We start from the raw sequence: 22,071 nt of genomic DNA on the forward strand, positions 1-22,071 counted from the left end.
TGTTGTACATGGGGTTCTATTGTGATTGGAGTTGGGTACCACATGATAAGTTGTTCTAGGAAGTTTGAACAGTTGTGGATTTCTACGATGGTCCTTGTCTGCCACTAAAAATGAAGCTTCTTTGATGAGAGGTGAGAGGTACTGTAGTGAGAATTTTGGTTTCTTTTCTTTTATATTATATATATTATATATAATATATATATTATATGAATTATATTATATGAATATGTTTATATTATATGAATATGTTTATTATATTATAGGAATAATTATATTATTATATGAATTATATGAATTATATTATATGAATATGTTTTTGTTTTAATCTCAGCTATGGGATAAGAGGGTGCTTCATAGCAGGTGATTATGATTTGTCTCATGCTCTAGCAAGGGCGTGATTTTTGCCAGCTGCAGATAGTTTAATTCTGGGAACTCTGGAGAGGGTGTAAATGGGAGAGCCCTGAGAGAACCTGTGGCTGCTGCTGCTGGTGCCTGTTGCTGCAGTTGGTCAAGTGGTTATGAACAAAGAGATGAGAAGTTGGAGATATTCTGACAATGATGATTGGATTTGTCCCAGAGAACTCAATGCCTCTAACCAGCAGGAAGTAGTCTAAAGAAATCTATACACCTTTCCCCTCTAACCTTTCTCTTCTACCTAGTGTTGTGGGGTTGGAAGGGATTAGGGTGGAATAAAGGTTGGAAGAGTGGTAGATATAAGAACCTGATAAAACAACTAAACAAATACGATGCTGAGGCACACTTATCTGTGGGTGTACGTGCAGGTATTTAGAATACAGGTGGGAATTATACTGATTCAGGAGAGTGGCAGTGGTAGTTTCTCATCTAGGGTTAGTGACCTCCATCAATGGGTAATTGACTAACAGGCATAATTCACTCCTGTCAAGTGGGCTTTAAGTCTAATGAGATGCCTGTTGGTTGCCCCTAAAATATAAATGCCACTATTGTACCATTGGGGAGATCATGCTGGTCATTGTTGTGGTTTATAGACTTTACAGCTGGGTAGATATCCCTAAGATAGCTTGAGAGCTGGGCTTCAGGCAGGAGGCTTCCACATCAGTTTCAGTTTGAAACTGAATTCCTCCAATGCTTTGGTTTTGTTTTTCGAGATAAGGTTTCACTGTATAGTCCTGGCTATCCTGAAACTCACTCTGTAGATTAGGCTGGCCTTGAAATCACAGAGATCTGTCTGCCTATGTCTTCTTAGCGCTGAGATTAAAGGTGTGTGCCATCACAACCTGGTGATTCCTGCAGTGCTTGTGTCTGAAGCATGTGGTTGTCTTTAGCAATAGGGTCCTACCTTTAAGTCCAAGAGCGATGACAATAGTCTATATTGTTTTGGGAGACTCTTCAAATTCCACAACCAAGAAGTTGAGGGGAGTTACTCCATGGGGAATAACTTAATCACTGCGTGACAAAATATATTTCAAAATCGCCAACCTGTTTATGTCTCAAGAACTGGTTAGCTCTCTAAATTGCCCTTTGATATGGTAATTTGAAGGTATCCTCTGGCCTGATCAGGTGTTCGTGGTCATGGTTAGGAATCAAGGAACCTCTTAAACAGATCCATCATAGCTGTGTTTGAAGATCAGCACTTATGTATGCCAAGGGGAGCCAGACCTCCGGCTTCACAGCTGCACCCAGCAGACTCGATGTATAATCTTCCCTTGGTGCTCAATGATTATCACCAAGTGGGAAGTCTGGTGCAGATGGCCTCCCATGCCTCAGTGCATGGCCCCTCTGGGTATGTGCAGTAGAGCGATGTGGGCATGTAAGTGGGTGGAAATTTTCTAATGTGTCACAATAATAACAATGCTGAGTCCCATTGCTGCTCAGCTTTCTCTAGAACGCCAGCCCCCGCAGCAGCCTACTTGGGTCACAGTCCTATGTGAATGCTAGACAATTAGCAATGGATAATGAAAAATGCCATGGGAACCAGCGGGAAAATAATAGCTTACTCCAAGTATATAATGAAATGAAATTAGCACAGACAGTAAAACAGACAATTTATGGTGTCTTTTTTTCTTCTTCTTGTAATTAAAAAGAACCAGTAAATACTTAGAGTAGAGAAATCAGAGAATTGATTAGCCTCCCCCATCTGCTTAGGAAGAAGCTCCCCCCACCATACAGAAATCCGTCTAGAGGAGCTTCCTTTTTTTGCTTTCCTTCCCATTTTGTACTTCTGCTAAGGTATAATAGTTTGAAAAGTGCTTATTTTATTTGAAAACCATGACAGTTTTGTTTCCATTGTTACCTAAGTGGTTGTCATATGGTCTGGGCCTTAGGAAGGGATGCTAACACCAGATACTTGATTTTGACGTTAGGGTTGGAAAGTTCTGCTCTTGGCTAAAGTTTCAGTGGATCAGAGCATTTTGATGTTCTCAAGTAACAAATTTTTGACAACACGGTGAACTTGTTTCTGTGCATGGGTAACTTTCTGGAATACAGGAAAATGTGTTGTGCATGAGATTAGAAGCTGAAAGACCTTTAAATCTATGCTTTCTTTGCTATGCAATGGCCTTGAACATTAATCTTCTATATTATTTTTTTGTGGGTGGGTGAAATTTTAAAAATGAAACATTTCAGAATAATCATTAAAGTATTTAATTGCTCTAGGATGCAAGAATTTTTTTTTTTTTTCAAAAAGGGCTTGGATTAGTGACAAGCAATTCTGTTAAATTTCAGCCTCCCTGTGTGGGTAGTCTTCTGTGAGTCGAAAAATAAAGAAGTCATAAACAAATCAAAATTATATTCATTCCAAATGTTCTCCAAATGCATTTGTTTTCAAGTGTTGAAGAAAGTTGGATATCATCCTCCTAAGATATTTTATGCATCTGAAGTAGACGTCTTTCTGAATCTCTCGCATTTACCAAAAATCTATTTTATTGACTTGAAAATTAAATTGATCCAATTGATTAAAAATTTCCAACAAATACAGAGACCCACAAGTAGATAATGTGCAGAGAGTGAGAGACCTTGGGACACTCGGTCCCAAATGGGATGTCTCCCGCAAACCCTTTCCCTCAAGGCTCAGAGAACCCTTCAGAAGGGGAAACAAAGATTGTAAGAGCTGGAGTGGATGGAGAATGCCAAGGAAGAAGGCCTTCTAGGCACGCCAGGACTGAGGTACATATGAACTCACGGAGACTGTGTCAGCACTCACAGGGCTGCACAGGTCTGAGCCAGATGGAACGCCAGTGCTAACAGAAGTCCACCAGCCTGAAGCCTGACCTAGCAGCTATCCCCAACCAATAACCACTTGCAAATGAAAAGTGAGTTTTCTTCAACAGATCTCACTGGGGAAACAAACCACTCTTAAGGGCAGCCCCCATACCCAGCAATAGATGGCCAACATGAAATCAACTCAGCGGGTTTTTTTTTTTTTTTTTTTTAGTCCTCCCTCCCCATACAAGTCTTTTGTTTATATTTTATGGTTTCCAACTTTGTGTTTTTACAGGATTTCTATGTGTGGAAATGTGTGTGTCTCAGAGTCTGTTTCTTGGGCTCTTTCTTTGGTCCTTCCCCCATCCCCTCTCTGTCTCTCTGTCTCTGTCTCTCTCTCCCTCTCTGTCCTCCTGTTTGTTTTGTCCAATTCTAGTTTGTTTCTACTTTTTTAGATGCCTGTTTTTCTTTTTTTTTAATTAATTAATTTATTTATTTTTATTAACTTGAGTATTTCTTATTTACATTTCGAGTGTTATTCCCTTTTCCGGTTTCAGGGCAAACATCCCCCTAATCCCTCCCCCTCCCCTTCTTTATGGGTGTTCCCCTCCCCATCCTCCCCCCATTGCCGCCCTCCCCCCCAACAATCTAGTTCACTGGGGGTTCAGTCTTAGCAGGACCCAGGGCTTCCCCTTCCACTGGTGCTCTTACTAGGATATTCATTGCTACCCATGAGGTCAGAGTCCAGGGTCAGTCCATGTATAGTCTTTAGCTAGTGGCTTAGTCCCTGGAAGCTCTGGTTGCTTGGCATTGTTGTTCATAAGGGGTCTTGAGCCCCTTTGAGCTCTTCCAGTTCTTTCTCTGATTCCTTCAATGGGGGTCCTATTCTCAGTTCAGTGGTTTGCTGCTGGCATTCGCCTCTGTATTTGCTGTATTCTGGCTGTGTCTCTTAGGAGAGATCTACATCTGGTTCCTGTCAGCCTGCCCTTCTTTGCTTCATCCATCTTGTCTAATTGGATGGCTGTATATGTATGGGCCACATGTGGGGCAAGATGCCTGTTTTTCAATGAGAGAGACAGAGACAGAGACAGACAGACAGACAGACAGACACACACACACACACATACACACAGTGGCAGTGGGGTTTGAGTGAGTGGGGAGATGGGGAGGATCTGGTAGGAGCTGAGTGAGTGGAAACCAAGATCAAAATAGAAAAATAAAATATGAAAAAAATCCATTTTCAAAGAAAAAAAGTTACCTCAATCACATCATACAGCTGTATATGCTCTGAGAAGGGTTTCCACGAGGTGGGTTTTTCTTGTTTGTTCCTCCTCCACCACCTCCTCTTCCTCCTCCTCTTCCTCCTCCTCCTCCTCTTCCTCCTCCTCCTCTTCCTCCTCCTCTTCCTCTTCCTCCTCCTCTTCCTCTTCCTCTTCCTCTTCCTCCTCTCCCTCTTCCTCCTTCCCCTCTCCCTGCCCCCATCTCTCTTTTTAGACAGGGTTTCTCTGGGTAGCCGAGAATCATTGCAGAGCAATTCATACCTTGGAGGAATGTCCTAAAACCTCAGAGCTTCCCTTCAGTTTGTGGGGTACATTGCTGCCTCTCTGACGTTTTCAAGTGCTACTTCTGAACTGGTGTCTTGCGCATTAAGGGGTCAGAGATCAAGCTTGCTTGAAAATTCTTGACTTCTGGAAGTGCGTGTGCGTGTATGTGTGTGTGTGTGTGTGTGTGTGTGTGTGTGTGTGTGTAAGCCAAGTGAGAATTTGTATTTTAACATGTAGATCAGATAGGCTAGGCTACTTAATTTTCAGAAGAAGATGGACACATTTCAACACATAAATTACTATATTAAAGATAGCACTCCATGAATCCCCCAAATGTATTCTCAAGTGTTTTGGGAGATGATTGGTTGCTAGTGACTCCATATGTTGCTATGTTTTATTTTGGAACATGTTAAAATCTCACTTAGGTTTCATTAAGCCATTCCTTCCCCCCTATTTTTTGAAAGGTCTATTTTTTACTTCCAAAGAATTTGAGCACGTAGTTAACTTATCTTTGTTAGATACTACTGGGACGAAGGTTTAAGTGGAGCTGTGAATTTCCTCACAGTGTGTGGATATGAGTGTGTGTGTGTGTGTGTGTGTGTGTGTATACACATATATACACACACACACATATGAAATATTTCACAGTTCTATACATTTTTAGGAAAATTGTTGTTTCATCTATGAGGGCTATGGAGCATATGTTATTTAATTACTCCCAAATTTAGAAGCATAACACAATATCCTTTCAAATGTCAAAGATACTGTTTATTTATTAATTTTTAATTGTAGAAGTATTATATAGGGAAAAGAGGGGGCATTACAGCTCTTATTTGGTGTTTTTTATTTTCTCCCATGTTACATGCAGGCCATAGTTTGCTCTCCCTTCTCTCCTCCCAGGTCCACTCCTTTTGCTTTCATTTCAGAAAAGAGATTTGGTAAGCATTAATCTTGGGGATCTCTCTCTCTCTCTCTCTCTCTCTCTCTCTCTCTCTCTCTCTCGTACCTGTATGCTTACATGTGTCTGTAGGTTCACTTATCCATGTGCTACATCTGCCCAGAGGTTGACTTCAGTTATGACAGGGTCTCTTACCTAACCTTGTCAGCAAACAAACACTCTGGGTCCTAGGTGTGGGCAGGTAAAGTCAACTTCCGCCAGCCTTTTGGTGACCAGACTTAGGTCCTTCTCCTCCTCCCTCCCTCTTCTTCTTCCTCCTCCTCCTTCCCCTCCTCCTCCTTCTTTCCCCTTCTTCCCTTTTTGCCATCTGATTCTTCTGGCTACGGCAAGTGTCAGGTTGTGAAGGGCGATGAGGATGATGAGGAAAAAAACAACAGGAAGTCCTAAATTCCTCACTGCAGACCAATTTCAGAGGGAACAGAGGGTTATAAACTAAGCTTCAGCCAAGGGTGGGAGTGGAGGAATAGGCACAGGATGTTGTGTTAGACAGCACAACACTTAAGAAAGCAGGCAGGGGTACAGCCAAAGCTCCCGAAACCCAGCAGTAGTCCCACAGGTTGCTCCCTGAAGCCTTACCATCAACTCTGTGGGCTACCATGTGGCTATGGTTGGAGAGCAGGGTGGGGTAAGCAGCAGGTGATTGTGAGATGTCTCTGGTGCCCATTTACAGTTGAGTTAGTTGTGCCCACTGTTCCTCATGGGCATACCTTCTCGATTCATGTAGGTGGACTGGGGTTATCTAGAAAAAAGGTGTATCTAGAAAAATGTGGATTGGCTGGGGAAAGGGGAGCCTGGGGCCTTGGTGACTAATTGCTATGACATTGTGTTTCCTTTGGGCAGTTGTGGCAGCTTCATCATCATCATCATCATCACCTTCTTCTTCTTCTTCTTCTTCTTCTTCTTCTTCTTCTTCTTCTTCTTCTTCTTCTTCTTCTTCTTCTTCTTCTTCCTCTTCTTCTTCTTCTTCTTCTTCTTCATCTTCATCTTCTTCTTCTTCTTCGTATTCGTCTTCGTCTTCTTCGTCTTCTTCGTCTTCTTCGTCTTCTTCGTCTTCATCTTCTTCCACCAACACACTGGAGTTCCTGCAGGATGACTTGGATACTGTGGGAATCGTGTCATGTTGTCCACACTGCTCTGGCTATTGGACCCACCATTCCATTTGAACCTCTCATGCCCCTCGCTTTGACTTTCCTTCCTTCCCTCCCTCCTTCCCTCCTACTCACTCTTTCTTTCTTTCTTTCTTTCTTTCTTTCTTTCTTTCTTTCTTCCTTTTTTTCTTTCTTTCTTTCTTCCTTTTTTTAAACAAATGTTACAGGGGAGGTGCTTCTACGTATTTAGGCCCATATTCTATTTTAAGGCTGTATGTTCCGTTTTCATACTTTGTTCTTGGAGACCCAATTATCAACCCTATCTATCTTTTAAGAGTCATAACTTCACTGTCCTCTAGACCCAGCTAATTGTGCCCTTGCCTATTCTTTGGTCGTCTTTCAGTTCTTCCAATAATTGGGAATTTTGAAGGACTTTTATTTCAGAGCCTGTGGTGGCCGCCATCTTGCATGGCTGTGAGTCCTTTGTGGCGGCTGTTGTTTTTAGTCAGATTTCTCATGCTTCCTAGAGGAATGCTGAGAGACTAAGGCTGATCTTGTTTCTGTTGCCATTGTTCAATTATTTCTGGTTTCAACTTTACTGCTTTTGTTAACCATTTCACTTTCTCTTTTCCAGTTCTTGTGACTCAGATGTCTTTAGTCTGACTGTGGAAGGGAATGCATAAACATCTACTTCATGGCTATGACAGAAGAGACTTTTCTATCACTCTATGTTCTACCCGCTCCTTGGGCTCTTGCTTAAAAACCAACAGATGGGGCTTTCCAGTGGCTTGCCAGAGATAACAGCTAACTTTGAGGAAGTTTTCAACATGAACTATGTGACCGAACTTCATAGCCATCTGATTTCCAATTTAGTAATTACTGGAATAATTAGATGAGTTACTCTGCAGATGGCACTGAAGTTCCATGACATATGTGTCCTTGTCATCTACAGCAGATGATACATAGAATATTTGTTCTCCACTATGATATATATATATATATATATATATATATATATATATATATATATATGCTACAGAATGCCTTTAAGGTTGGCTTTTCTTTCTAAGCTGCTTTGGCTTGCATTGTCAGAGCCCTTGGCTTGCTGTGCTCAATGGTGCGCGTTAACTGTAACACTGGGCTGTGATCGTTCTTATGACTCTTATAGCATTTAAATGCTATTTATAATTTTAAATGTTGAATAATAAAATCGTCGAATGTTCAAACATGAGGATCGTCACTTATAACAATCTTAGAAAACTAGAATGATTTTTTCCCCATATATTTCCTTCCAGTCTCTAAAAATGACATTTATTTTTTTTGGAATTTAAAGATTATTTTCAAATTAAAATTCATATACTATAAAATCTGTACTTAAAATTTTTTAAATTAAATTTGGGAAGAATTCTCTACATGTGTACTGTACACACACACACACACACACACACACACACACACACACACCATTTATTCTGTTATAAGCAAGGACACAGTTATGGAGAAGTCATGGAGAATAACAGGCTTACAGGCCAAACAGAATGGAAATGGCATCAGGCTGTAGCAGTCAAGGACTAATTTCTTAAAATGGCAACTTTTTACCAAAGATTAATTTAATTTTAAAAACAAATATAGCCTAGAAATTCATTCTTTCTCAACTAGACAGTGCATCTGTGGTACAACTGCTAGGTAGAAACATATATCTTCCCAGTCCTTCTTCTTTAGTCATTATTGCTAAACACACACACACACACACACACACACACACACTCACACACTCACACACACATAGATATGCACAGAGACACACACAGACATACACACAGACACATATACACACACACACAGACACACAGAGATACAGACACCCCCCCACATACACACATAGACACACACAGACACACACAGATAAACACAGACAGACAGACACACAGACACACACATAGACATACAGAGACACACACAGATACACACATACACAGACACACACAGACAGATGATACACACACAGATACACACATACACAGACACACACACAGACAGGCACACAGACAAACAGACACACACAGATACACACAGATACATACACACAGACACACACAGACACACACACAGACATACACAGATACACACAGACACACAGACACAGACATACAGAGATACACACACACAGACACACAGACACCCCCACACACATACACACATAGACACACAGAGACATACACAGACACACACAGATAAACACAGACAGACACACACACACACACACACATAGACATACAGAGACACACACAGATACACGCATACACAGACACACACAGACAGATACACACACAGATACACACATACACAGAAACACACAGACACACAGACAAACAGACACACACAGACAGATACACACAGATACATACACACAGACACACACAGACACACACACAGACATACACACACAGATACATACATACACATACACAGACACACACAGACACCCACACAGACATACACACAGACACACACACACATACACAAACACACACACACACACACACACACAATATAGGCATTCATACGTATATATACTGCTGAATTTATTTGGAGCTTCTTATATGTATATGTGCTTAAGGTTTACCTCCTGAGATTAGATAATCTGTCAGGAGGCCTGTCCGGGATGAGGTTGATTCTCTCTCTTTTGGGATCCGGGGTGAAGGTCAGCTTTACCTGCATAACTATAGTGAAGTCCAGGTTGGCAAATGTGGTTGAAAGAATGGCCCCCATAGACTCATACACTTTAATGTTAAGTTATCAGGGAGTAGCACTATTTGAAAAGAATTTGGAAGCATGGACTTGGAGTGTGTTTGGAGGTGAGTAGTGGAAGGAGAGAAGATTCACAGTTGTCTTTTGACTCCACAGTAACCCCTCTTTGTCCGTAAGTACACACCTGATTTTACATCGAAGTTGCTAATAAATGTAAATTAAAAAAAAACAAACCAACCCTCTTTTCTTTCAAATGAAATGCAAAATAGAGAACATAAAACAGCCTCAAAGTTTCACGGAAATAGAAGTCGATTCCGGCTCGCACCTTTGCTGGAGGAATGCCAGTAGGAAAATAATATGGGCTCTCGCACTCAGTACCGAAAACGCGGGCTGCTGTCGTTATGCACCCCAAAGGTTCTCAGCTGGCCAAGGTGCATCCTTGGTGGATAACTCTGGCAGGCCGGTTTCTGCGACACTGGCTCGCCACCGCATGGAGAAACCTGAAGTGATCAGCTGCTGTACTGTAGAGTGTTGCTATGCGGCAAGGTCTGCGGCAGGGGGGGTGCTGGGAGAACAGAAGCCCTACAGACCACTGGTATCTGTAGTTCGACAGCCGCCTACACCCCACACTCCATAGTCACCTGTACTCCGTAGACTGGGTGATCTGAAACCCAGAACTCGGCAGAGTGTGGCTCGCTCAGGTGCAGTTCTAGAACTGGGTTTTTTTTTGTTAGTTTGTTTTGTTTTGTTTTTTCCTCATGTAATAATTTCATCTACATTAATATGTTTTATTGGTTATTTTATTTATTTATATTTCAAATGTTACCCCCTTCCTAGCTTCCCCTTGGAAAACCCCTAGCCCACCCACTCCCCCTTGCTTCTATGAGGATGCTCCCCCATCTACCCACCCACTCCCAGCTCACTCTGGGCATCAAGCCTTCACAGGACCAAGAACCTCCCATCCCCTTGATGTCAGATAAGATAGTCATCTGTTACATATGTGCTGGAGCCATGGATCCCTCCTTGTATATGATTTGGTTGGTGGTTTAGATCCTGGAAGCTCTCAGGGATCTGGTTGGTTGATATTGTTGTTCTTCCTACAGAGTTCCAAACCTCTTTAGCTCTTTCAGTCCTTCCCCTAAATCCTCCATTGGGGTCCCCTTGCTCAGTCCAATGGTTGGTGGCAAGCATCTGTGTCTGTATTGATAAGGCTCTGGGAGAGCCTCTCAGGAGACACGAATATCAGGCTCCTGTCAGCATGCACTTCTTGGCATCAGCAATAGTGACTACTCTACTCCACTTTGTCTCTGTCTCTGCATTTCCTTCACACAGGAGTAATTCAGGGTTAAAATTTTGAGAAGGCATTCACCTATGTATTTGCCATATTCTGGCTGTGTCTCTCAGGAGAGATCTACATCCGGTTCCTGTCGGCCTGCACTTCTTTGCTTCATCCATCTTATCTAGTTTGGTGGCTGTATATGTATGGGCCACATGTGGGGCAGGCTCTGAATGGGTGTTCCTTCTGTGTCTGTTTTAATCTTTGCCTCTCTATTCCCTGCCAAGGGTATTCTTGTTCCCCCTTTAAAGAAGGAGTGAAGCATCTGCATTTTGGTCATCCTTCTTGAGTTTCATGTGTTCTGTGCATCTAGAGTAATTCGAGCATTTGGGCTAATATCCACTTATCAATGAGTGCATACCATGTGTGTTTTTCTGTGATTGGGTTACCTCACTCAGGATGATATTTTCCAGTCCCATCCATTTGCCTATGAATTTCATAAAGTCATTGTTTTTGATAGCTGAGTAATATTCCATTGTGTAGATGTACCACATTTTCTGTATCCATTCCTCTGTTGAAGGGCATCTGGGTTCTTTCCAGCTTCTGGCTATTATAAATGAGGCTGCTATGAACATAGTGGAGCATGTGTCTTTGTTGTATGTTGGAGCATCTTTTGGGTATATGCCCAAGAGAGGTATAGCTGGGTCCTCAGGTAGTGTAATGTCCAATTTTCTGAGGAACCTCCAGACTGATTTCCAGAATGGTTGTACCAGTCTGCAATCCCACCAACAATGGAGGAGTGTTCCTCTTTCTCCACATCCTTGCCAGCATTTGCTGTCACCTGAGTTTTTGATCTTAGCCATTCTCACTGGTGTGAGGTGAAATCTCAGGGTTGTTTGATTTGCATTTCCCTTATGACTAAAGATGTTGAACATTTCTTTAGGTGTTTCTCAGCCATTCGGCATTCCAGCAAATACATAGGCGAGTGCCATCATTAAACCACTGAACTGAGAATGGGACCCCTGTTGACGGAATCTTAGAAAGGACTGAAAGAGCTTGAAGGGGCTAGAGACCCCATATGAACAACAATGCCAAGCAACCAGAGCTTTCAGGGACTAAGCCACTACCCAAAGACTATACATGGACTGACCCTGGGCTCCAACCTCATAGGTAGCAATGAATAGCCGAGTAAGAGCACCGGTGGAAGGGGAACCCTTGGTCCTGCCAAGGCTGAAACCCCAGTGAACGTGATTGTTGCAGGGAGGGCAGTAATGGGGGGAAGATGGGAAGGGGAACATCGAAGAGAAGGGGAGGAGGAGGTGCTAGGGGGATGTTGGCCTGGAAACCGGGAAGGGGGATAGCAATCGAAATGTAAATAAGAAATATTCAAGTTAATAAAGATGAAAAAAATTTTTTTGAGAAGGGTGGATGTTCCCATCCCTCAATTGGGGGCCATGTCTAACCTCTGGATATGGTCTCTACAGGTTCTCTCTCCCCTTTGTTGGGAATTTCAGCTAATGTCATCCCGGTTGGGTCTTAGGAGCTTCTTGTTTTCCTGGCATCTGGGACTTTCTGTTGGCTACTTCCAGTTCCCCATCCCTCATTGCTACATACCTCAGTTCAAATTCCTGACCTCTGTACATCTTCCCTGTCTCACCCCACACTTGATCCTGTGCCCCTTTCTCTTCTCCCCCTCTTCTCTTCCTCCCAAGTCCCTCCCACCCTCTATCTCCCATGATTATTTTGTTGCTCCTTCTAAGTAGGACTGTAGCATCCATACTTTGGCCTTCCTTCTTCTTGAGCTTCATATGACTTGTAAGTTGTATTGTGGGTATTCTGAGCTTTTTTCCTAATAGCCACTTACCAGTGAGTACATACCATGTGTGTTCTTTTGTGACTGTGTTCTCTCACTCAGGATATTTTCTAGTTCCATACATTTGCCTGCAAATTTCATGAAGTCATTGTTTTTGATAGCTGAGTATAGTACTCCATCGTGTACATGTACCACATTTTCTGTATCCATTCCTCTGTTGAAGGGCATTTGGGTTCTTTCCAGCTTCTGGCTATTATAAATAAGGCTGCTATGAACATAGTGGAGCATGTGTCTTTGTTGTATGTTGGAGCATCTTTTGGGTATATGCCCAAGAGAGGTATAGCTGGGTCCTCAGGTAGTGTAATGTCCAATTTTCTGAGGAACCTCCAGACTGATTTCCAGAGTAGTTGTACCAGTTTGCAATCCCACCAACAATGGAGGAATATTCCTCTTTCTCCACATCCTTGCCAGCATCTGCTGTCACCTGAGTGTTTTATCTTAGGTATTCTGACTGGTATGAGGTGGAAGCTCAGGGTTGTTTTGATTTGCATTTCTCTGATGACTAAGGATGTTGAACATTTATTTAGGTGCTTTTTGGCCATTCGATAATCCTCAGCTGAGAATGTTTTGTTTAGCTCTGTACTCCATTTTTTAATAAGGTGATTTGACTCTCTGAGGTTTAACTTCTTGCATTCTTTGTATATTTTGGATATTAGCCCTCTATCAGATGTAGGATTGGTAAAGATCTTTTCCCAATCTGTTGGTTGCTGTTTTGTCCTAACCACAGTGTCCTTTGCCTTACAGAAGCTTTGTAGCTTTATGAGATCCCATTTGTTGATTCTTGATCTTAGAGCATTGGTGTTTTGTTCAGAAAATTTTCCCCAGTGCCCATGTGTTCGAGACTCTTCCCCACTTTTTCTTCTATTAGTTTGAGTGTGTCTGGTTTGATGTGGAGGTCCTTGATCCACTTGGACTTAAGCTTTGTACATGGTGATAAGAATGGATCAATTTGCATTCTTCTACATGCTGACCTCCAGTTGAACCAACACCAATTGTTGAAAATGCTATCTTTCTTCCATTGGATGGTTTTAGCTCCTTTGTCAAAGATCAAGTGGCTATAGGTGTGTGGGTTCATTTCTGGGTCTTCAATTCTGTTCCACTGATCTCCCTGCCTGTCTCTGTACAAATACCATACAGTTTTTTTTTTTTATCACCATTGCTCTGTAATACAGCTTGAAGTCAGGGATGGTGATTCCCCCAGAAGTTCTTTTATTGTTGAGTATAGTTTTCACTATCCTGGGTTTTTTGTTATTCCAAATGAATTTGCAAATTGCTCTTTCTATCTCTATAAAGAACTGAGTAGGAATGTTGATGGGGATTGCATCGAATCTGTAGATTGCTTTTGGCAAAATGGCCATCTTTACTATATTAATCCTGCCAATCCATGAGCATGGAAGATCTTTCCATCTTCTGAGTTCTTCCTCAATTTCTTTCTTCAGAGATTTGAAGTTCTTTTCATACAGATCTTTCACTTGCTTGGTTAAAGTCACACCAAGATATTTTATGTTATTTGGGAATATTGTGAAGGGTGTCATTTCCTTAATTTCTTTCTCAGACTGTTTATCCTTTGAATAGAGGAAGGCTACTGATTTGTTTGAGTTAATTTTATAACCCGACACTTTGCTGAAGTTGTTTATCAGATTAAGTAGTTCTCTGGTGGAACTGTTGGGGTTGCTTAAATACACTATCAAATCATCTGCAAATTGTGATATTTTGATTTCTTCCCTTCCAATTTGTATCCCTTTGACCTCCTTTCATTAGATTGCTCTGGCTAGGACTTCGAGTACTATATTGAATAAGTAGGGAGAGAGTGGGCAGCCTTGTCTAGTCCCTGATTTTAGTGGGATTGCTTCAAGTTTCTTTCCATTTAGTTTAATGTTAGCTACTGGTTTGCTGTATATGGCTTTTACTATGTTTAGATATGGGCCTTGAATTCCTGATCTTTCCAGGACTTCCAGGTATCAAATGCTTTCTCAGCATCAAATGAAATGACCATGTGGTTCTTATCTTTGAGTTTGTTTATAGTTTGTTTACATTGATGGATTTTCATATATTAAACCATCCCTGCATGCCTGGGATGAAGCCTACTTGATCATGATGGATGATCGTTTTGATGTGTTCTTGTATTTGGTTTGCAAGAATTTTACTGAGTATTTTGCATCAATATTCATAAGGGAAATTGGTCTGAAGTTCTCTTTCTTTGTTGGGTTTTTGTGTGCTTTAGGTATAAGAGTAATTGTGGATTCATAGAAGGAATAGGGTAGTGCTCCATCTGTTTCAATTTTATGGAATAGTTTGGACAGTATTGGTATGAGGTCTTCTATCAAGGTCTGATAGAATTCTGTACTGAACCCGTCTGGACCTGGGCTCTTTTTGGTTGGGAAACTTTTAATAACTGCTTCTATTTCTTTAGGAGTTATGGGGTTGTTTAGATGATTTATTTGTTCCTTATTTAACTTTGGTACCTGGTATCTGTCTAGGAAATTGTCCATTTCCTACAGATTTTCCAGTTTTGTTGAATATAGGCTTTTGTAGTAGGATCTGATGATTTTTTGAATTTCTTGAGATTCTGTTGTTATGTCTCCCTTTTCATTTCTGATTTTCTTAATTTGGATACACTCTCTGTGACCTCTGGTTAGTCTGGCTAAGGGTTTATCTATCTTGTTGATTTTCTCATCGAACCAGCTTTTGGTTCTGTTGATTCTTTATATAGTACTTTTCATTTCTACTTGGTTGATTTCAGCTCTGAGTTTGATTATTTCCTGCCTTCTACTCCTCTTGGGTTTATTTATTTCTTTTTGTTCTAGAGCTTTAAGGTGTGCTGTCAAGCTGCTGACTTATGCTCTCTCCTGTTTCTTTTTGCAGGCACTCAGAGCTATGAGTTTCCCTTTTAGTACCGCTTTCATTGTGTCCCATAAGTTTGGGAATGTTGTATCTTCATTTTCCTTAAATTCTAAGAAGTCTTTAATTTCTTTCTTTATTTCTTCCTTGACCAAGTTGTCATTGAGTAGAGCATTGTTCAATTTCCATGTATATGTGGTCTTTCTGTTATTATTGTTCTCATTGAAGACCAGTCTTAGTGCGTGGTGATCTGATAGGATGCATGGAATTATTTCTATCTTCCTGTTTCTGTTGAGGCCTGTTTTGTGATTGATTATATGGTCAATTTTGGGGAAGGTTCCATGAGGTGCTGAGAAGAAGGTATATCCTTTTGTTTTAGGATGAAATGTTCTATAAATATCTGTTAAATCCAATTGATTCATAACGTCTGTTAGTTTCTCTATGTCTCTGTTTAATTTCTGTTTCCACGATCTGTTCAGTGATGAGAGTGGGGTGTTGAAATCTCCTACAATTATCGTGTGAGGTGCAATGTGTGCTCTGAGCTTTAGTAAGGTTTCTTTTATGAATATAGGTGCATTTGGAGCATAGATATTTAGGATTGAGAGTTCATCTTGGTGGATTTTTCCTTTGATGTATATAAGTGTCCTTCCTTATCTTTTTTAATGACTCTTGCTTGGAAGTCAATTTTATTTTATATTAGAATGGCAACTCCAGCTTGTTTCTTAAGGCCATTTGCTTGGAAAATTGTTTTTCAGCCATTTACTCTGAGAAAGTGTCTGTTTTTGTCTCTGAGGTGTGTTTCCTGCATGCAGCAAAATGCTGGGTCCTCTTTTCGTATTCAGTCTATTAATCTATGTCTTTTTATTGGGGGAATTGAGTCCGTTGATGTTGAGAGATATTAAGGAATAGTGATTGTCGCTTCCTGCTATTTTTGTTGTTAGAGGTGGAATTATGTTTGTTTGTCTCTCTTTTGGTTTCATTGCAAGGAAATTATATTCTTGCTTTCTGTACGGGGTAGTTTCTCTCGTTGTGTTGAAGTTTTCCATCTATTATCCTTTGTAGGGCTGGATTTGTAGAAAGATGTTGCATAAATTTGGTTTTGTTATAGAGTATCTTGGTTTCTCCATCTATGTTAATCGAAAGTTTTGCTGGATACAGTAACTTAGGCTGGCATTTATGTTCTCTTAGGGTCTGTATGACATCTGTCCAGGATCTTCTTGCTTTCATAGTCTCTGGTGAGAAGTTTGGTGTAATTCTTATAGGTCTGCCTTTATATGTCACTTGACCTTTTTCCCTTACTGCTTTTAATATTCTTTCTTTGTTTTGTGCATTTGGTGTTTTAACTATTATGTGACAGGAGGAATTTCTCTTCTGGTCCAATCTATTTGGAGTTCTGTAGGCTTCTTGTATGTTTATGGGCATCTCTTTCTTTCGGTTAGGGAAGTTTTCTTCTATAATTTTGTTGAGTATATTTATTGGCCCCTTAAGTTGGAAGTCTTCACTTTCTTCTATACCTATTATCCTTAGGTTTGATCTTCTCATTGTGTCCTGGATTTCCTGAATGTTTTGGGCTAGGAGCTATTTGTGTTTTACATTATCTTTGATAGCTGTGTCGATGTTTTCTATGATGTTCTGCTCCTGAGATTCTCTCTTCTATCTCTTGCATTCTGTTGGTGATGCTTGTGTCTACGGCTCCTTGTCACTTCCTTTGGTGTTCTATATCCACAGTTGTCTTCCTTTGTGCTTTCTTAATTGTTTCTATTTCTGTTTTCAATTCCTTCACCTGTTTGGTTGTGTTTTCCTGTAATTCTTTCAGTGATTTTTGTGTTTCCTCTATAAGGGCTTCTACTTGTTTACTTGTGCTTTCCTGCATTTCTTGAAGGGAGTTCTTTATGTCTTTCTTAAAGTCCTCCATCATTATCAAAAAATGTGATTTCAAATCTAAATCTTGCTTTTCTGGTGTGTTTGGATATCCAGTATTTTCTTTGGTGGGAGTACTGGGCTCTGATGATGCCAAGTAGTCTTGGTTTCTGTTGATTATGTTCCTGGGCTTGCCTTTAGCCATTGGGTTGTCTCTGGTGTTTACTTGTATTGCTGTTTCTGGGAGTGACTTGGCCCTGCTGTAGGCCTCTGTGTCAGCACTCCTGTAGAACTGGTTTCCTCTTTTCTTTCAGCCTTTCCTGAGATCAGGTGATCTGCTCTCAGCTGTGGTGGCATTCTTGGAGACTGTCTTCCAGCTCTAGGCGTGGTCAGGAATCAAAAGGTCCTGCCCCTGTTTGCCCATGTAGGTCCTTGTACCCAGCGGGCACAGTTGGCACTATGAGATTCCCTCTTGGGTCTGGACTATGGGCAGAGGGTATTCTCCTCCGATTTCCCAGGGGTATCCACACTTCTGAGGTTCCAGCTCTCTCCCCCATGGGATTTGGGTGTAGGGAGCTATTTGGCGGGATCAGTTTGGACTTGGGCGCAGACCAGATCCGCGGGTACTGGCAGCTGTCTTTTCCTATATCCCTCTGTCCAGCGGCACTGTTCAGTTTCCCCTTGGACCAGGGATGTGGGCTGAGGTGTGCAGAGGTAGCAGTCTGTCCTGCAGCCTCGGGATGTCTGCTGGGCCTAAGCTTTTCATGGTTAGGATGCCTGAACATCCAGATCAAAAGTACATGCCATCCCACATCAAGATCTGGATCAAAAGCCTTTGTCTTCCATTTCTGGATTGTAGTTCACTCCAGATTAAAAGTCCAAGTGAAAACAATAGCCAAATAATAACACATAATATAGCTATTCATTGTGAAATGGCAAGCACATAAACAATAAGCTTAGCTGGGTGGGATCTTGCCCCAAGGTACCACTCTCTTATTCTGTTTATCTCCTTGAACACAGAATTCAGCTCCATTTCAGTTTCTGGTGTCCCTTTCTTACTTGAACCATACATTTTGTACTTTTCCTTTCTAAGCTTGCTCTGCTTGACCAAAATGATCCTCATAAGAGTGAACCCCAGAACAGAGTCTATGTTGGACTTTTTTGAGACTCCTGTCAATGCAATTAATTGAAATCTCTTTATATTAGACTTACCCTCAGGCATCACCAAAATATCACAAGAATAGGCAACATACTAAAATTATTCTCCTCTGAAGCCTCTTGATTCAAGCTCCTACAGTTCAAATCACCCTCAGCAGCTTTTCAAATTCCCCAATCTACATTCCTCCAAACAAAAGTCTTATCAGGCCTATCATAGCAATACCTCAGACCCTGGTACTAACTTCTGTCTTAGGGTTTTATTGGTGTGAAGAGACGCCATGACAAAAACAATTCTTATAGAGGCAACTGTTTAATTGGGGCTGGTTTAACAATTTCAGAGGTTCATTCCATTATCATCATGACAGGAATCATGGCAGCCTTCAGGCTGACATGGTGCTGGGGAAGGAGCTGAGAGGTCTACGTCTTGTTCTGCAGGCAGCCAGGAGGAAACTGTGATTCCACACTGGGGGAAGCCTAGGCATAGGAAACCTCAAGCCTTCCCCCATAGTGTCAAACTTCCTCCAATAAGGCCACATCTATTTGAACAAGGCCATACCTCCTAATAGAGCCATTCTCTGTGGGCGAAGCATTCAAACACATGAATCTATGGGAGCCAAACTATTCAAACCACCTCATGTTCTATTCAAGAAAATGCCTATAGACAGGCCCAGCTACTCAGGTTTAAGTTGATTCCAGATAGAGTAAGATTGACAACCATGATTGGCCATTAAAATTTCTCTTATTTCCCCAAGTTTCATGTATACTTTTTCTCATGATTCACTCTTATTTGACATTTGTTCTGCAATTTATTCCTTTGTATGTACAAATTAATTTCTAGATTTCTTTACTGAGTGTTATCTTGACTTAACTGTCACAGGAATCTTCTCTAAACTGAATCTAATGTTCCTGTTTTAAGTGCTTATAGAAGAATTAAAAAACTAAATATCAGGGACTCTTTAAAATATGTAGAGTATTGGTCAGGCTCTGGCAGAGCCTCTCAGAGGACAGCTATACCAGGATCACAGGCTCCTGTCAGCAAGCATTTCTTGGCATCAGCAATAGTGTCTGGGTTTGGTGTCTGCAGATGGGATGGATCTCTAGGGGGGGCAGTCTCTGAATGCCCTTTAAACTGGGAAGGGGGATAACATTTGAAATGTAAATAAAATAACCAATAAAATATATGGAGTACTCTAACCACCATATTGCATATTTGGGCCTGTAAAAACATACCCAAGAAATGGCTTTTCTTTCATTTGCCAACAAAGATGGATATATCCTGAAAAGTCTTTCTCAAGTTGCTTAATTCATATGCTCCTGAAAGTTGTATTTTATAGCAGCACGGGACTGGCCAACCATTAGCATTACAACCTATTTGAAGAACCTGTCTTTATGTTTGTGACAATAAATACCAGGCTCACAATAGAAGCAAGAAGAGTTGTATGTCATGTAGAAGAAACCCTACATGCAAAACCATGAGGTCTGTCACATGAACACAGTCACAGCCCCTTTCTTTCCCCTTAGCTCAGTTTTGGGATATTACTGAGAAACAGGTATCAGAGCTGAATGTTCAGTTGTGAGAACCAAAAGTTGGGTGCTTAGAATAGCGGTGACTTTTTTCCCCACTTTTGTTCTCTTCCTAGTCACTCCTGAAGCTATTGGCTTCCTGTCTGCTATTGGGGTCTTTGTTGTCCTTCTGGCTGTCCTTGTCCTCTTCATCAACAAGAAGCTGTGCACTGAAAATGTAAGAGGACATCCACATCCAGAGCGACGAGGGAAGAGAAAGCACTCAAGAGACAAGACCGGGGCCCACACAGGAGCGGGTAAGCACCGTGCTTTGTATTTTCCTGAGCCCAGCAACCTGCTACTATTTGAATATACTAAAAAGTGGCACTTTTCCCCAAGGTGGCCCCATAAGAATTCCCAGCTGAGCTGGCCAGCAATAGCTATGGTAGACAAGATAAATGGCATCACCAAAGGATACATTAGCTCTTCCTTTTGTCCTTAGAGCATATGGGGAAAGACTTACCTCCACTCTCCATACTCTCTGCTCTTTAGATCCTGAGTTTGTCTCCTCCCTCCCCTCATTTAGTAATCCCGAAGGAGAAAAAGTGTATGTTGAGTGATAAGAATCTGGAAATGTTTTGCCTTCACAACATTGCAACAATCCTGACTTGTGACTGATTTAGCTGTTTTTTTGTTTTTTTTTGTTTTTGTTTTTTTTGAGGTATTCAGTGTTCAAGGACCGTTCTCACCTTGGAATACAACATTCTCTTTTCCAGAAAGAAAATTCCAGTTTCTGTATCTAACTCTGTTTGAGGAAGGGGAAGTCCCAAGGAAAAGTGACCACTTGCTCTTGAAGACGCAAGTGGCTTTTGATTTGCTTAAGTATAGAGTTTAGTGATGGGAGACACCGTTGCAGCTTGTCACCACAGGGTGTAGGTTGTTATCACATGGTCCAGGCTGTCATCCACGGAGGTTAGACAAGGAGGGGCAGTTCTCTTGCTATTAGTAGCCAGATTCTGAGAGTGTCCCTCAGGGTTTGTGTTAAGGAACAACTTTGTATGCTTTTTTTTTTTTTTTTTTTTGGGTAGGTCCAAGGCTGTGAGAACCTCTTTCAGTTCCAAGCAAGCCATGAACCAAACAGAACATTGGGTTCATTGATACAGTAGCCTTTTTTTTTCCTTTTCTTCTCTTTTTTCTTTTTTTCGGAGCTGGGAACCGAACCCAGGGCCTTGTGCTTGCTAGGCAAGCGCTCTACCACTGAGCTAAATCCCCAACCCCTACAGTAGTCTTTTTAACCACAGATAAATCAGCTTTTTTGATGGTAGGGACATACTTTAGACATTTAAGCTGGCCAATTATCTATTGTTCTATGACAGATCACTCAGAACTTAATTGCTTATACATCTATCTCAAACTACATATTTTGGTAGTTTGGAAACATAGGAGTAGCCTAGTTGGATGTGCTGGATCAGAGTCTCTCTTGAGGGTACAGATAAGTCAGTGGGCAATGATACTATCAGAGTGGCAGGAGGCTCAGTTCCAGTCTTTGTAGTAGATACCTCCAGGGCTCCTTGAACTTTCAAGACTTAGCAACTGTTTTCTGAACTCAAGACTCACAGAGAATAGAGGAGGCATGTTTCCCCTTTATTACAACTTCATCTACAAAGTCATACGTGGCTACTTCTGTCTGCTTCTGTTTTCACTGATTCTAGTCTATGCCCAGGGGTACTGGAAACTAGGCTTCACCTTTGGAGGGACAGAGTATCAAATCACATGTGAGCACATTTGAGTGACTGCAGAGTCAGTCAAGGGGAAGAATACTGTAGTTGGCAGCTAACTGGCACTGCTACAATGGTCTTGCTCTTTTGAACTCCACTCAAGGTATCTGACTCACCTTTAGAAAACAGAACAGGATATTTAATGGAGCTTGTCATATCAAACCGAGGACTTGTGACTCCTTTAGCCCACTACTGTCCCAGCTGGGGCTAGGTTAATGGAGAAGAGCCAGTGTTACTTGGTTAGAGTCTAGTAAGGAGGCA

The 22,071-nt window shown here is 41.4% G+C and overlaps 1 protein-coding gene across 12 annotated transcripts in view; it reads left to right on the top strand.

The window, feature by feature from the left end:
- Syt16 (synaptotagmin 16) overlaps positions 1-22,071 on the top strand; it is a 250,862-nt gene that overhangs the window by 106,829 nt on the left and 121,962 nt on the right. For all 12 annotated transcript variants that reach the window (NM_001428632.1, NM_001428636.1, NM_001428633.1 and 9 more), the window contains 1 exon segment: positions 20,170-20,349. Coding sequence is in view for 1 of the 12 variants with exons in the window: in NM_001428635.1 (NP_001415564.1) it covers positions 20,170-20,349 (180 nt within the window). In the remaining 11 variants the exon portion in view is untranslated.

The sequence above is a fragment of the Rattus norvegicus genome, chromosome 6 (genome assembly GCF_021556685.1).
Source record: "Rattus norvegicus strain SHRSP/BbbUtx chromosome 6, alternate assembly SHRSP_T2T, whole genome shotgun sequence".
NCBI lineage: Eukaryota > Metazoa > Chordata > Mammalia > Rodentia > Muridae > Rattus > Rattus norvegicus.